This window comes from Staurois parvus, unplaced genomic scaffold (assembly GCF_062004578.1).
Source record: "Staurois parvus isolate SC_StPar_1 unplaced genomic scaffold, SC_StPar_1.0 ptg003153l, whole genome shotgun sequence".
NCBI classification, from domain to species: Eukaryota; Metazoa; Chordata; class Amphibia; order Anura; family Ranidae; genus Staurois; species Staurois parvus.
In genome coordinates, this window is record NW_028320949.1 from 20,001 (window position 1) to 35,985 (window position 15,985).

A 15,985-nucleotide genomic window follows, 5' to 3' on the forward strand; every position below is an offset into this window, starting at 1 on the left:
TTCACTATATCCGCTCTCCCCGGACCCCGCATTCACTATATCCGCTCTCCCCGGAGCCCGCATTCACTATATCCGCTCTCCCCAGACCCCGCATTCACTATATCCGCTCTCCCCGGACCCCGCATTCACTATATCCTCTCTCCCCGGGCCCCGCATTCACTATATCCGCTCTCCCCGGACCCCTCATTCACTATATCCGCTCTCCCCGGACCCCGCATTCACTATATCTGCTCTCCCCGGACCCCGCATTCACTGTATCCGCTCTCCCCGGACCCCGCATTCACTATATCCTCTCTCCCCGGGCCCCGCATTCACTATATCTGCTCTCCCCGGACCCCGCATTCACTGTATCCGCTCTCCCCGGACCCCTCATTCACTGTATTCGCTCTCCCCGGACCCCTCATTCACTATATCCGCTCTCCCCGGACCCCACATTCACTGTATCCGCTCTCCCCAGACCCCGCATTCACTATATCCGCTCTCCCCGGACCCCGCATTCACTATATCCGCTCTCCCCGGACCCCTCATTCACTATATCCGCTCTCCCCAGACCCCGCATTCACTATATCCGCTCTCCCCGGACCCCGCATTCACTATATCCGCTCTCCCCGGACCCCTCATTCACTATATCAGCTCTCCCCAGACCCCGCATTCACTATATCCGCTCTCCCCGGACCCCTCATTCACTATATCCGCTCTCCCCGGACCCCGCATTCACTATATCCGCTCTCCCCGGACCCCGCATTCACTATATCCGCTCTCCCCGGACCCTGCATTCACTATATCTGCTCTCCCCGGACCCCGCATTCACTATATCCGCTCTCCCCGGACCCCGCATTCACTATATCCGCTCTCCCCGGAGCCCGCATTCACTATATCCGCTCTCCCCAGACCCCGCATTCACTATATCCGCTCTCCCCGGACCCCGCATTCACTATATCCGCTCTCCCCGGACCCCGCATTCACTATATCCGCTCTCCCCGGAGCCCGCATTCACTATATCCGCTCTCCCCAGACCCCGCATTCACTATATCCGCTCTCCCCGGACCCCGCATTCACTATATCCGCTCTCCCCAGACCCCGCATTCACTATATCCGCTCTCCCCAGTCCCTGCATTCACTATATCCGCTCTCCCCAGACCCTGCATTCACTATATCCGCTCTCCCCGGACCCCATGTTCACTATATCCGCTCTCCCCAGACCCTGCATTCACTATATCCGCTCTCCCCGGACCCCATGTTCACTATATCCGCTCTCCCCGGACCCCGCATTCACTGTATCCACTCTCTTGGACTCTGCACTCATTATATTTGGTCTCCCTGGACCCCACTACACCTGACCTCTGTCTGGACAGTGCTGACTGGCCCTGTGCTGATCACATGCACTCTCCCAAGCAAAAAAAAAAAAGAAAAGAAATACACACCAAACTGAGCATGTGCAGAGTGACTCCACACAATATGTCTTATCAGGAGATAAGAAGGGGACACTGGAAGAAGGGGAGGATCAGAGAAGACAGGATCAAACAGCCTTTGCACACCATGCAGAGGATTAACCCCTTAGGTTCCTCAGTTAGTATAACAAGCATGCTTTACTGCATCCACAGACTCTGGGCCACATGAATAGTCCTCCATTATCCCGGCATTTCTAGGCCTCCCAGACCGAATACTCACTCAGGGAAACAATGTGCAGCTGTGAGGACCCACTCACTGGAGATCAAGGAGCCACCGCACAAATGGGCCCCATCGTATCGCAAGCTGACCTGCCACGGCCAGCGGCCCAGAGCTGCGTTCTGTCCACCCACAATTCTGTCCACCGCCATCTTCCTGCGACCGCAGTCTGAGAACGCAGGAAGAAAAAAGGATCAGAACAGAGAGGAAGGGAGAACAAAAAATAAAATAGAATCTAATTGATTCTATTCTATTCTATTCTATTCTTTGATTTTCTATTCTGGGACTGGAGAGGGAAGGGGACTGGGACTGGGGCTGAAGAAGAGAAGGGAGGGGAGGAGAGGAGAGGGGAAGGGAGGGGAGGAGAGGAGAGGGGAAGGGAGGGAAGGGGACTGGGACTGGGGCTGAAGAAGAGAGGGGAGGGAAGGGAAGTAGACTGGGGCTGGAGAAGAGAAGGGAGGGGAGGAGAAGAGAGGGGAAGGAAGGGAAGGGGACTGGGACTGGAGAAGAGAAGGGAGGGGAGGAGAGGAGAGGGGAAGGAAGGGAAGGGGACTGGGACTAGAGAAGAGAGGGGAGGGAAGGGGACTGGGACTGGAAAGAGACTGGAGAAGAGAGGGGAAGGAAGGGAAGGGGACGGGGACTGGGACTGGAGAAGAGAGGGGAGGGGAAGGAAGGGGACTGGGACTGGAGAAGAGAGGGGAGGGGAGGGAAGGGGACTGGGACTGGAGAAGAGAGGGGAGGGGAAGGAAGGGGACTGGGACTGGAGAAGAGAGGGGAGGGAAGGGGACTGGGACTGGAGAAGAGAGGGGAGGGGAAGGAAGGGGACTGGGACTGGAGAAGAGAGGGGAGGGAAGGGGACTGGGACTGGAGAAGAGAGGGGAGGGGAAGGAAGGGGACTGGGACTGGAGAAGAGAGGGGAGGGGAGGGGAAGGAAGGGAAGGGGACTGGGACTGGAGAAGAGAGGGGAGGGGAGGGAAGGGGACTGGAGAAGAGAGGGGAGGGGAGGGAAGGGGACTGGGACTGGAGAAGAGAGGGGAGGGGAGGGAAGGGGACTGGGACTGGAGAAGAGAAGGGAGGGGAGGAGAGGAGAGGGGAAGGGGACTGGGACTGGAGAGGGGAGGGAAGGTAAGGGGACTGGGGCTGGAGAAGAGAAGGGAGGGGAGGAGAGGAGAGGGGAAGGAAGGGAAGGGGACTGGGACTAGAGAAGAGAGGGGAGGGGAAGGAAGGGGACTGGGACTGGAGAAGAGAGGGGAGGGGAGGGAAGGTGACTGGGACTGGAGAAGAGAGGGGAGGGGAGGGAAGGGTACTGGGACTGGAGAAGAGAGGGGAGGAACTGGAGTGGAGAGGAGAGAAGAAGGGAGGTGAGGTGAGGTAACATGAGGAAGAGGAGTGGAGAGGAAGGAAAAGAGAGGAGAAGAGAGGAAAGTAGGTGGAGAGGAGAAACAATGGATAACAGAAGCAGAGGAGAGGGAAGGGGGGGAGGGGTGATAGAAGGGGATCTAGGAGGGATGAGCAGAACCAATCTCTCCCTATACTGCACTTACCGTGACATTGGATGGAGAGGAATCTGCCGCTGGGACAGTCGCTGGGGGAGAAAGCACAATCAGTAACTGGCACTGAGGACGCAAAAACAAAATGAATGCCAGATTCCGACATCTTCTTGTGGTTGGTCTTTCCAGTAGAGCCGTGCTGCAGGCTGTAATCCGCAGAGCCCGGGTTCTGGTCAGAGTCACGGGTCAGAGATGCGGGTCAGAGTCACGGGTCAGAGATGCGGGTCAGAGTCACGGGTCAGAGTCACGGGTCAGAGTCACGGGTCAGATTCGCGGGTCAGAGTCACGGGTCAGAGTCGCGGGTCAGAGTCACGGGTCAGAGATGCGGGTCAGAGTCACGGGTCAGAGATGCGGGTCAGAGATGCAGGTCAGAGTCACGGGTCAGAGTCACGGGTCAGAGTCACGGGTCAGAGATGCGGGTCAGAGTCACGGGTCAGAGTCATGGGTCAGAGTCACGGGTCCGAGATGCGGGTCAGAGTCACGGGTCAGAGTCGCGGGTCAGAGATGCGGGTCAGAGTCGCGGGTCAGAGTCACGGGTCAGAGTCGCGGGTCAGAGATGCGGGTCAGAGTCGCGGGTCAGAGTCACGGGTCAGAGATGCGGGTCAGAGTCACGGGTCAGAGTCACGGGTCAGAGTCGCGGGTCAGAGTCGCAGGTCAGAGTCACGGGTCAGAGTCGCGGGTCAGAGATGCGGGTCAGAGTCGCAGGTCAGAGTCGCAGGTCAGAGTCGCAGGTCAGAGACGAGCAATGCTCCCAGTGTGATTACCTTTCCCTTCTGTACAAAGGTGGTGTGAGCTCCTCCTACCCGGAGGAGAGCGGTTCATGGGGACGCACCCGGAAGTCATTTAGCTACATCTGGGTTTGTATTTTTGCCTTGAAGTCAATGGCAGAAACTCACCAAACTGTCAGAACCTCTAGAAGCCTTTTGGCGCTGGAGAGCTGAGATTCCTGGACACAAAAATATCCCGACGTGCCATTGGTTCCCGCCGTCTCCCCGCGGAGCTCCTGATTACTCAGAGACCTTATACCAGAATACAGAGAAAGAGGATTTCTGTGACACCAACTGAGAGTTATAGAGGAAGGAGCGGAGTCCTCCAGCAGTGCAGAGTATTTCAGGAGGAGAGTTATAGAGGAAGGAGCGGAGTCCTCCAGCAGCGCAGAGTATTTCAGGAGAGGAGAGTTATAGAGGAAGGAGAGGAGTCCTCCAGCAGTGCAGAGTATTTCAGGAGAGGAGAGTTATAGAGGAAGGAGAGGAGTCCTCCAGCAGTGCAGAGTATTTCAGGAGAGGAGAGTTATAGAGGAAGGAGCGGAGTCCTCCAGCAGCGCAGAGTATTTCAGGAGAGGAGTTATAGAGGAAGGAGCGGAGTCCTCCAGCAGTGCAGAGTATTTCAGGAGAGGAGTTATAGAGGAAGGAGCGGAGTCCTCCAGCAGCGCAGAGTATTTCAGGAGAGGAGTTATAGAGGAAGGAGCGGAGTCCTCCAGCAGTGCAGAGTATTTCAGGAGAGGAGAGTTATAGAGGAAGGAGAGGAGTCCTCCAGCAGTGCAGAGTATTTCAGGAGAGGAGAGTTATAGAGGAAGGAGCGGAGTCCTCCAGCAGTGCAGAGTATTTCAGGAGAGGAGAGTTATAGAGGAAGGAGCGGAGTCCTCCAGCAGAGCAGAGTATTTCAGGAGAGGAGTTATAGAGGAAGGAGCGGAGTCCTCCAGCAGTGCAGAGTATTTCAGGAGAGGAGTTATAGAGGAAGGAGAGGAGTCCTCCAGCAGTGCAGAGTATTTCAGGAGAGGAGTTATAGAGGAAGGAGAGGAGTCCTCCAGCAGCGCAGAGTATTTCAGGAGAGGAGTTATAGAGGAAGGAGCGGAGTCCTCCAGCAGTGCAGAGTATTTCAGGAGAGGAGTTATAGAGGAAGGAGCGGAGTCCTCCAGCAGCGCAGAGTATTTCAGGAGAGGAGTTATAGAGGAAGGAGAGGAGTCCTCCAGCAGTGCAGAGTATTTCAGGAGAGGAGTTATAGAGGAAGGAGAGGAGTCCTCCAGCAGTGCAGAGTATTTCAGGAGAGGAGAGTTATAGAGGAAGGTGCGGAGTCCTCCAGCAGCGCAGAGTATTTCAGGAGAGGAGAGTTATAGAGGAAGGAGCGGAGTCCTCCAGCAGGGCAGAGTATTTCAGGAGAGGAGTTATAGAGGAAGGAGCGGAGTCCTCCAGCAGTGCAGAGTATTTCAGGAGAGGAGTTATAGAGGAAGGAGAGGAGTCCTCCAGCAGTGCAGAGTATTTCAGGAGAGGAGTTATAGAGGAAGGAGCGGAGTCCTCCAGCAGTGCAGAGTATTTCAGGAGAGGAGTTATAGAGGAAGGAGAGGAGTCCTCCAGCAGTGCAGAGTATTTCAGGAGAGGAGAGTTATAGAGGAAGGAGCGGAGTCCCCCAGCAGTGCAGAGTATTTCAGGAGAGGAGAGTTATAGAGGAAGGAGCGGAGTCCTCCAGCAGGGCAGAGTATTTCAGGAGAGGAGAGTTATAGAGGAAGGATCGGAGTCCTCCAGCAGGGCAGAGTATTTCAGGAGAGGAGAGTCAGATTGAGGGAGGAGTGGAGTCCATCACCTGATAAATCCCATCTCTTCGCAGCTCAGTGCAGCCACTGCGTCATTGGCGAGGGACGAGCACACCAGGCGCCAGCTCCGTTCCTTTTCATCGTAGACGGTGAGCCTGTGATCGGGTGAATTCACCTGGACTGAGAGAGCACAGAAGCAAGCCTGGTGAGTATTGGATACAATGTCCTGCGTCTCGTCCAATCAGAGATCGCCTTTCTAAACTAGATTTTCTAATGATGCGATTCAGCATTTTAAAATGGCGCCCCAACGCTATGCGGCATTGTGAGTCTGTCGGAGGAAACGTTCGGTGTCCCCGCCTGCGGGTGACACCCTGTTACCAAACTCGGTGAGCGACATTCCTCCGGCCTCCAGAATTATTCTCACAATCTGGAGTGTAAAAAAAAAATATTGCAACATAAATCTCTATGGGGATCCCAGATCCGCTCCCCCTGCAGGACGAATTACCGATGTAGATGTTCGATGTCTCGTTCTTCAGAACATATGTCACTGCAAAAGAAACAGACAAGGATGAGGCCGAGACCCAGCAGGCCAATATATAGAACGCAGGCATTAGAGGTGCCAATGGTGTCACTAAAACCCATCTCAGAAGTTCACTATATTGCCCAAAGTTTTGGCCCCGCCCTCCCAATCATGTGATTCAGGTGTTCCAATCCCCTTCATATCATATGATTCAGTTGTTCCAATCCTCCCCCATATCATGTGATTCAGGTGTTCCAATCCCCCCCTTATCATGTGATTCAGGTGTTCCAATCCCCCCCTTATCATGTGATTCAGGTGTTCCAATCCCCCCCATATCATGTGATTCAGGTTTTCCAATCCCCCCCATATCATGTGATTCAGGTGTTCCAATCCCCCCATATCATGTGATTTAGGCGTTCCAATCCCCCATATCATGTGATTCAGGTGTTCCAATCCCCCCCATATCATGTGATTCATGTGTTCCAATCCCCCCCATTTCATGTGATTCAGGTGTTCCAATCCCCTCCGAATCATGTGACTCAGGTGTTCCAATCCCCTCCCAATCATGTGATTCAGGTGTTCCAATCCCCCCCATATCATGTGATTCAGGTGTTCCAATCCCCCATATCATGTGATTCAGGTGTTCCAATCCCCCCATATCATGTAATTCAGGTGTTCCAATTCCCCCCATATCATGTGATTCAGGTCTTCCAATCCCCCCCCATTTCATGTGATTCAGGTGTTCCAATCCCCTCCGAATCATGTGACTCAGGTGTTCCAATCCCCTCCATATCATGTGTTTCAGGTGTTCCAATCCCCCCATATCATGTGATTCAGGTGTTGCAATCCCCCCATATCATGCTATTCAGGTGTTCCAATCCCCTCCATATCATGTGATTCAGGTGCTCCAATCACCTCCATGGACACAGGTGTATACAATCAAGCCCCTAGACATGCAGACGGCTTCTACAAACATTGGTGAAAGAATGGGTCGCTCTCAGGAGCTCAGTGACTCCAAGCGTGGTCCCGTGATAGGTGGCCACCTGGGCAATAAGTCCATCCGTGACATTTCCTGGCTACTAAATATTCCACGCTCAACTGTTAGTGGGATTATAACAAAGTGGAAGCAACTGGGAACAACAGCCACTCAGCCTCCAAGTGGTAGGCCATGTCACATGACAGAGCGGGGTCAGCGCATGCTGAAGCGCACAGTGCGCAGAAGTCACCAACTGCCTGCAGAGTCAATAGCTAAAGACCTCCAAACTTGGTGTGGCCTTCAGATGAGCCCAACAACAGTGCGTAGAGAGCTTCATGGAATGGGTTTCCATGGCCGAGCAGCTGCATCCAAGCCTTCCATCACCAAGTGCAATGCAAAGCGTCGGATGCCGTGGTGTAAAGCACGCCGCCACTGGACTCTAGAGCAGAGGAGACATGTTCTCTGGAGTGACCAATCACGCTTCTCTGTCTGGCAATCCGATGGACGTGTCTGGGTTTGGCGGTTGCCAGGAGAACGGTACTTGCCTGACCGCCCCCCCGGCCTCCAACGTAAAAGAAGCCTAAATTACGTACAGAACGCCGTATACCAATATTTAACGGATCATCGAAAAATAAAGACCAAAAAACGAAATCGCGCTTCGTCTTACCTACTGCCCAGATTGTGACTCCAACTCCAGCCAATGAGATGAAGATACAGACCGCCATTCCCAGAATCCTCAGCGGGGTCCAGTGACAACCTTTGCTCACTAGCGGCAGAAGGAGGCAGAGGAAATACCATTGAAATAATGTCGCCAATTCAAACAAAAAGATACATTGTATCGCCCGACACAATTCTACACTCGTCCTTCTTTTAAAGCTTTCCATCGGTTTTCGATCAATGGCGCGGAATTTAATTCCTCACAGCCGAACCCGCCCTCGAGGGTTTTACATTTTTGTTTTCTGAATTTTAATCTGCAATATTCACCAAAATAATCCCCGGTGATCCTGCCAAAAAGGGTCCTTGTTCAGGCACTTCCTGTTAATGGGTGACAACACTGGCCCTGCCTCCTAAATTTTGCTCCTGTGTTGTCACCCTGACACCTGAGCTTCCGATAGAGGCTACAAGCGGCTGTTACAGCTCACACGACGCAGTTCGAATGTGGAATTTGGCGCGAGCGCAAACCTCTTCCAGGGTTGCGAGCATTGCCGACTCGCATCGGTACCTGGATGGACATGTCTGGTCTGTTTAGGTTACAAGTCGAAATTCGGACAGCGTTTTCATTATTCGGAGATTCAGATGTATCCGAATTTCTGAATCACAAGAGTAACGGATTTCAACTAATCTGAAATAAATTATAACAAAACTAATTATCCGAATTCAAATTTGAAAATGAACATATTGCAATAAATACAGTGAGTTATAAAAGCGAAATAAGATGATGATTCCTGCTTAGACGGCTTTCTAGAATAGAATAGAAAAGAATAGAGTAAAACAGAATAGAAATAGATCCGAATAAAATAGCACAGAATATTATAAATCAGAATAGAAAAGAAAGGAATACTGTAGAATGGAATAAAATAGAATATAAGAAAAGAGAATAGAATAAACAAAACAGAAATGAATAGATCAGAATAAAATAGCAAACAGAATATTAATATATATTAATATTAATATATAGCAAAATAGCGAACAGAATATTATACAACCGAGTAGAAAAGAAAGGAATATAATGGAATAAAATAGAATATTAAAAAAGAGAATAGAACAAAATATAAATTAATAGATCAGAATAAAACAGCACAGAATATTATAAAACAGAATAGAAAAGAAAGGAATAGAATAAAATAGAATATAAGAAAAGAGAATAAAATAGAAATTAATAGATCGGGATAAAATAGCACAGAATTTTATAAAACAGAATAGAAAGGAATAGAATGTAATAAAAAAGAATATAAGAAAAGAGAACATAATAAAATAGAAATGAATGGATCAGAATAAAGTAGCTCAGATTATTATAAAACAGAATAGAAAAGAAAGGAAATGGAATAAAATAGAATAGAAGAAAAGAGAAGAGAATAGAATAAAACAGAACAAAAAATAAAGGAATAGAATAAGATAGAATAGAATATAAAATAAAGGAATAAAATAAAATAGAATATAAGAGAATAGAATAGAATAAAATAGAAATTAATAGATCAGAATAAAATAGCACAGAATATTATACAACCGAGTAGAAAAGAAAGGAATATAATGGAATAAAATAGAATAGAAGAAAAGAGAATAGAATAAAATAGAATGAATGGATCAGAATAAAGTAGCTCAGAATATTATAAAACAGAATAGAAAAGAAAGGAAATGGAATAAAATAAAATAGAAGAGAAGAGAATAGAATAAAACAGAATAGAAAATAAAGGAATAGAATAAGATAGAATAGAATATAAAGTAAAGGAATATAATCAAATTAAACAGAATAGAATATAAAAAATGAATAGATTTGAAAGAAAAGAAAAATAAATAGAATAAAGTAAAATAGAAGAGAAGAGAATAAAAAACAGAATCAAATAGAATAGAATAAAAAAAAACAGAAGAGAATATAAAAAAATAGAATTGAAGAAAAAATGAAGAAAAAAACAGAATAGCATAAAATAGAAAATAAATGAATAGAAAAGAACAGAACAGAATAAAACAGAATAGAAAATAAAATAAAAGACTAGAATATAAAAAAATTGAACAGAATATAAAATAGAGGAGTGGATTGGAATAGAAAAGAAAAATGAAACAGATTAGAATAGAGTAAAAAATAAAGGAATAGAATAGAATGGAAAAATAAATAGAATAGAATTAAATAGAAGAGCAGAGAACAGAAAAAACACAGAATGGAATAGAAAATAAAAGAATAAAATAGAAAAAAAAATAGTATAGAATATAGAGGAGTAGAATAGAATAGAATAGAATAAAACACAGAATGGAATAGAAAATAAAAGAATAAAATAGAAAAAAAAATAGTATAGAATATAGAGGAGTAGAATAGAATAGAATAGAATAAAACACAGAATGGAATATAAAATAAAAGAATATAGTTGAATAGAACAGAATAGAACAGAATAGAACAGAATAGGACGAGTCTAGCCATCTCCTGAAACTCGAATTTCAAAAGTCGAATTTTAATTTTCCAATTTTGAATCGGTTAAAAAAAAACGATTGTATGAAACGAATTCCCGGAAAACGAATCCTCCGAACATCGCGAATATGACGAAACGATTAACTTCACGAATCCGAAACGACGCCGATGTTCCCGCCCTCTGCGTCTCTATACCTGGAGGCTCCACCCACATAGCTTTTATCTGATTTTTTTTTTTTTTTTGTTCGTTTTAAATAAAGTGCTGGGCGACTCACCGTCTCTCTGTACCATCTCTGAGGAGCGGTCGTGTACCATCCCAGGAATGTAATGAGAGGTCCGGGCGCCCTGGAAGAGACCTGGTTAGTATCTGTCATTATCTCCCCATAAGGGCTCCTTTGTTTGCTCCCCCGTCCCCCCCACCCCAGCATGTCCTCCTATGACCCGTCTTCGGGCCGCACAGCACACTCAGCAGATAATTGGACCTCCACTGATCCCCTGTATGGGCCGGATCACACCACACAAACGCGTTCCGGATGCATTTCCACATGTGCGTTTTTGACGCGTTTCGGTTTATTTTTTTCTCTCTCTTTTTATTCAATTTAAATAGGGAATTTTTGGTGCGTTTTGGTGCATTCCAGTGCGGTTCTGTGCAGGAAAAGTGCAGCCGGTTCTACTTTTTTTTCCCTGCATCCGGAACGCTCCGGAACTGCAAGCACTGATGTGACCTATGACACTGACAACCAGATCACCGACTTTCTGTGCGTTTTGGATGCAGGGAAAAAAATGATTCTTCAATGCATGGATTCCTGACTGCCTAGGTACTTGATTGCATGGATTCCCGATTGCATGGATTATTGATCACACAGATTCCCAATCACACGGATTATTGATTGCATGGATTATTGATTGCATGGATTGCCAATCACACAGATTCCCTATCACACAGATTCCCGATCACACAGATTATTGATTGCCTGGATTCCCGATCACACAGATTCCCGATCACACGGATTATTGATTGCATGGATTCCTGATCACATGGATTATTGATTGCATGGATTACCAATCACACAGATTCCCAATCACACAGATTCCTGATCACATGGATTATTGATTGCCTGGATTCCCGATCACACAGATTCCCAATCACACAGATTCCCGATCACACGGATTATTGATTGCATGGATTCCTGATCACATGGATTATTGATTGCATGGATTCCCGATCACACAGATTCCCGATCACACGGATTATTGATTTCATAGGTTCCCAATCACACAGATTATTGATTGCATAGGTTCCCAATCACACGGATTATCGATTGCATGGATTCCCGATCACATGGATTATTGATTGCATGGATTCCCGATCACACAGATTCTCGATCACATGGATTTTTGATTGCCTGGATTCCCGATTACACGGATTCCCCTATCACATGGATTCTTGATTGTCTGGATTCCCGATCATACGGATTCCTGATCACACAAATTCCCGATCATACAGATTCTTGATCATAAGGATACCCAATCACATGGATTCCCGATCATACGGATTCCCGATCACACAGATTCTTGATCACAGAGATTCCAGATCACACAGATTCCCCTATCACACAGATTCCCAGTCATACAGATTCCCGGTCACACGGATTCCCGATCATACAGATTCTTGATCATACAGATTTCCGATCATACAGATTCCTAATCACAGTGATTCCCGATCATACAGATTCTTGATCACAGGGATTCCAGATCACACAGATTCCCCTATCACACGGATTCCCGGTCACACGGATTCCCGATCATACAGATTCCCAATCACAGTGATTCCCGATCATACAGATTCTTGATCACAGGGATTCCAGATCACACAGATTCCCCTATTACACGGATTCCCGGTCACACGGATTCCCGGTCACACGGATTCCCGGTCACACGGATTCCCGATCACACAGATTCCCCTATCACACGGATTCCCGGTCACACGGATTCCCGATCATACAGATTCTTGATCACAGGGATTCCAGATCACACAGATTCCCCTATCACACGGATTCCCGGTCACACGGATTCCCGATCACACGGATTCCCGGTTTCCTGCAGATTCGGTAGACCTACACTACAACTATTCAAGCAATTCAAAAACGAGCGAATCCTCTGACTTTCCCGACTCGATCTTCTTACAAACATTCCGGAATCCCATTTTTCCTGCGACGACTTGCAGCATGCCTGTCAGATCTTTCATTGTCTCTATAGCCGATGGCCACAACATTTCCCCCATCGGGCGACAAGTCATGCAGCGTCTTTTTGTTTTTTCTACCCTGCGGGAACGATCGATGAAATGTCACTCACCTTACTGGATCTCCGCTGATCGCTCCCCCTCCAATCTCAGCCGAGGAGGCCGGGGGTCGGCGGCGACCATTCCACTGCAAAGAGAGAGACAGGCAGATGTGAGAAGCAGGAGACGGGTGACAGACAGATCAGGGGATAGAGGGATCAGGGATAGAGGGATCAAGGGACCGAGGGATCAGGGATAGAGGGATCAAGGGACCGAGGGATCAGGGATAGAGGGATCAGAGATTGAGGGACCAAGGGATCAGGAACCGAGGGATAGAGGGATCAGGAATAGAGGGATTGAGGGATCAGAGATTGAGGGATAGAGGGATCGAGGGATCGAGGGATCAGAGATTGAGGGATAGAGGGATCAGGGATCAAGGGATAGAGGGGTTGAGGGACCAAGGGATAGAGGGATCAGGAATAGAGGGATCGAGGGATCAGAGATTGAGGGATCGAGGGATCAGAGATTGAGGGATAGAGGGATCAAGGGATAGAGGGGTTGAGGGACTGAGGGATAAAGGGGTCGAGGGATAGAGGAATCAGGGATCAAGGGACCGAGGGATCAGGGATAGAGGGACCGAGGGATAGAGAGATCAAGGATCAAGGCATCGAGAGATAGAGGGATCAGGGATTGAGGGACCAAGGGATCAGGGACTGAGGGATAGAGTGATCAGGGATTGAGGGACTGAGGGATAGATGGATCAGGGACCGAGGGATAGAGAGATCAGGGACCGAGGGACTGAGGGATCACAGATAGAGGGATCAAGGATTGAGGAACTGAGGAATCAGGGACCGTGGGACCGAGGGATAGAGGGATCAGGGACTGAGGGATAGAGAGATCAGGGACCGAGGGACTGAGGGATCAAGGGAGAGAGGGATCAAGGGATCAAGGGATCGAGGGACAGTCCGAGAGGGCCAACAATGGGCCGAAGAAAGGGAGTAAAAACGAGTTCCAAAAAAAAAAGCTGGAAGGGAAAGTCGTCTGCGGGAACCTGCAAGGAAGGCGATTGTATGGAGGAGAAACTCAAGTCACTGGAAGTCCTGAGGGGATGATGAGGTGGGGAAAGAATGAGAAGATACGGGGGGGGGGGGTGATGAGAGGCAGGACGGCAGCAGGGGAGGAGACAACAAGAGCACACCTGACAACACCTTCAACCCATCCCCCCTACACCTAGAGGGGGCGCTTCCTGGTCACCTGATATCGCACAGAATACCGATCAGCCCGCCGTAGAGTCGGCCGAATATCGCCTGCTCAGGGGGGAGGTGACTGGAAACGCCGAAATACGATTTGTAACCATTTGTGACGATAAAAAGTGCGTTTGTTTAGGCTCCATTCACACTTGTGCGACTCCAAAGTTGTGCGATTTCCAGTGCGACTTTGATGCGACTTTGGATGGGTGCTACTTTGATGCGACTTTGGATGGGTACGACTTTGATGCGACTTTGGATGGGTGCTACTTTGATGCGACTTTGGATGGGTGCTACTTTGATGCGACTTTGGATGGGTACGACTTTGATGCGACTTTGGATGGGTGCTACTTTGATGCGACTTTGGATGGGTGCTACTTTGATGCGACTTTGGATGGGTACGACTTTGATGCGACTTTGGATGGGTGCTACTTTGGACGTCGACTTTGACAGCTGCCACATTATTGTCATTAGGTCTCGCTTCTCACTACTGCGACCTGAAAGTCGCACGACCTACAGTGCGACTTTGACAGGCGACTTGAGTACTTGCGGGACTTTGAAGCAACTTTCTGGGAAGGCCTGGGTGAACGTCCTGAAATGTCAGATCCAAATCACACCACCGTAGATGGAGCCTGAACACGACTTTGAAACTGCGACTTCACAGAGAGTCGGGGTCCCCTCCCCCGAAATATCCCATAGCACCCCCCCCCCGTGTGTCCAGAGGATTCCTCCTGTCAGGGTTCCCTCCCCCGGAATATTCCATAGCGCCCCCCCATGTGTCCAGAGGATTCCTCCTGTCGGGGTTCCCTCCCCCGGAATATTCCAGAGCAACGCCCCCCCCCCAGTGTGTCCGGAGAATTCCTCCTGTCAGGGTTCCCTCCCCCGGAATATCCCATAGTGCCCCCCCCCCGGTGTGTCCAGAGAATTCCTCCTGTCGAGGTTCCCTCCCCCGGAATATTCCATAGCGCCCCCCCATGTGTCCGGAGGATTTCTCCTGTCTGGGTTCCCTCACTCGGAATATTCCACAGCGTCCCCCCGTGTGTCCGGAAAATTCCTCCTGTCGGGGTTCCTTCACCTAGAATATTTTGCAACGCCCTCCCCGTGTGTCCGGAGGATTCCTCCTGTCAGGGTTCCCTCACCCGGAATATTTCGCAGTGCCCCCTGCCCCCCCCCCCGTGTGTCCCGAGAATTCCTCCTGTTGGGGTTCCCACATCCGGAATATTATTATTATTATTATTATTATTATTATTCAGTATTTATAAAGCGCCAATAGTTCGCTCAGCGCTGTACATTACAAAGGGGGACAGAACATGTGACAGAACAATACCAATACAATGCAAAACATGAGGGGATCGAGGGCCCTGCTCTTTCAAGCTTACAATCTAGGAGGGAGGGGATGGTGGCACAGGAGGAGATAGCTGTGGGGGATGGAGTGGTAGGAAGAGTGGAGGAGGTCGGCAAGTTAGCAGGGGGCGGGGTAGGCTTCCCTGAAGAGATGGGTTTTCAGGGTGCGCCTAAAGGAGAGGAGAGTAGGTGATAATCTGATGGGTTGGGGCAGGGAGTTCCAGAGGATGGGTGACACCCTGGAGAAGTCCTGGAGGCGGGCATGGGAGGAGGAGACCAGGGAACTAGAGAGAAGGAGGTCTTGTGAGGAGCGGAGTGTGCGTGCTGGGCGGTACTTGGATATTAGGTCAGTGATGTAGTTCGGGGCAGTATGGTGGACAGCTTTGTACGTCAGCGTTAGGATTTTGAATTTGATCCGTTGCGCAATCGGAAGCCAGTGGAGGGATTGGCAGAGGGGGGTGGCGGAAACGGAGCGGTTGGAAAGGTGAATGAGTCTGGCAGCCGTATTCAGGATGGACTGAAGCGGGGATAGCCAGCGGCGAGGCAGGCCAGTGAGGAGGGAGTTGCAGTAGTCGAGTCGCGATATGATGAGGGAGTGGATGAGCTGTTTAGTGGTTTCTGGAGTTAGGAACGTGCGGATTTTGGCGATGTTGCGGAGGTGGAGTCTGCATGAGTTTGTTAAAGAGTGGACTTGGGGCTGGAAGGATAGGTTGGAGTCCAAAATGACACCAAGTACTCTGGCCTGCGG

General features: G+C 49.1%; 1 protein-coding gene across 2 annotated transcripts in view; it reads right to left on the bottom strand.

Annotated features, from left to right (window-relative positions):
* HPN (hepsin) overlaps positions 1 to 15,985 on the bottom strand; it is a 38,152-nt gene that overhangs the window by 9,045 nt on the left and 13,122 nt on the right. The window contains exons 1-9 of one of the 2 annotated variants that reach the window (XM_089667287.1): positions 13,698 to 13,775; positions 12,721 to 12,794; positions 10,641 to 10,710; positions 7,912 to 8,010; positions 6,254 to 6,295; positions 5,799 to 5,928; positions 4,115 to 4,237; positions 3,213 to 3,253; positions 1,672 to 1,837 (exon numbers count right to left, since the gene is read on the bottom strand). In XM_089667287.1, the coding sequence (XP_089523413.1) occupies positions 1,672 to 1,837; positions 3,213 to 3,253; positions 4,115 to 4,237; positions 5,799 to 5,928; positions 6,254 to 6,295; positions 7,912 to 8,010; positions 10,641 to 10,680 (641 nt within the window). In that variant the 5' untranslated portion in view covers positions 10,681 to 10,710; positions 12,721 to 12,794; positions 13,698 to 13,775. Of the gene's footprint in view, positions 1 to 1,671; positions 1,838 to 3,212; positions 3,254 to 4,114; positions 4,238 to 5,798; positions 5,929 to 6,253; positions 6,296 to 7,911; positions 8,011 to 10,640; positions 10,711 to 12,720; positions 12,795 to 13,697; positions 13,776 to 15,985 lie in introns of those variants that run through there. The other variant, XM_089667288.1, reaches the window with a different exon arrangement.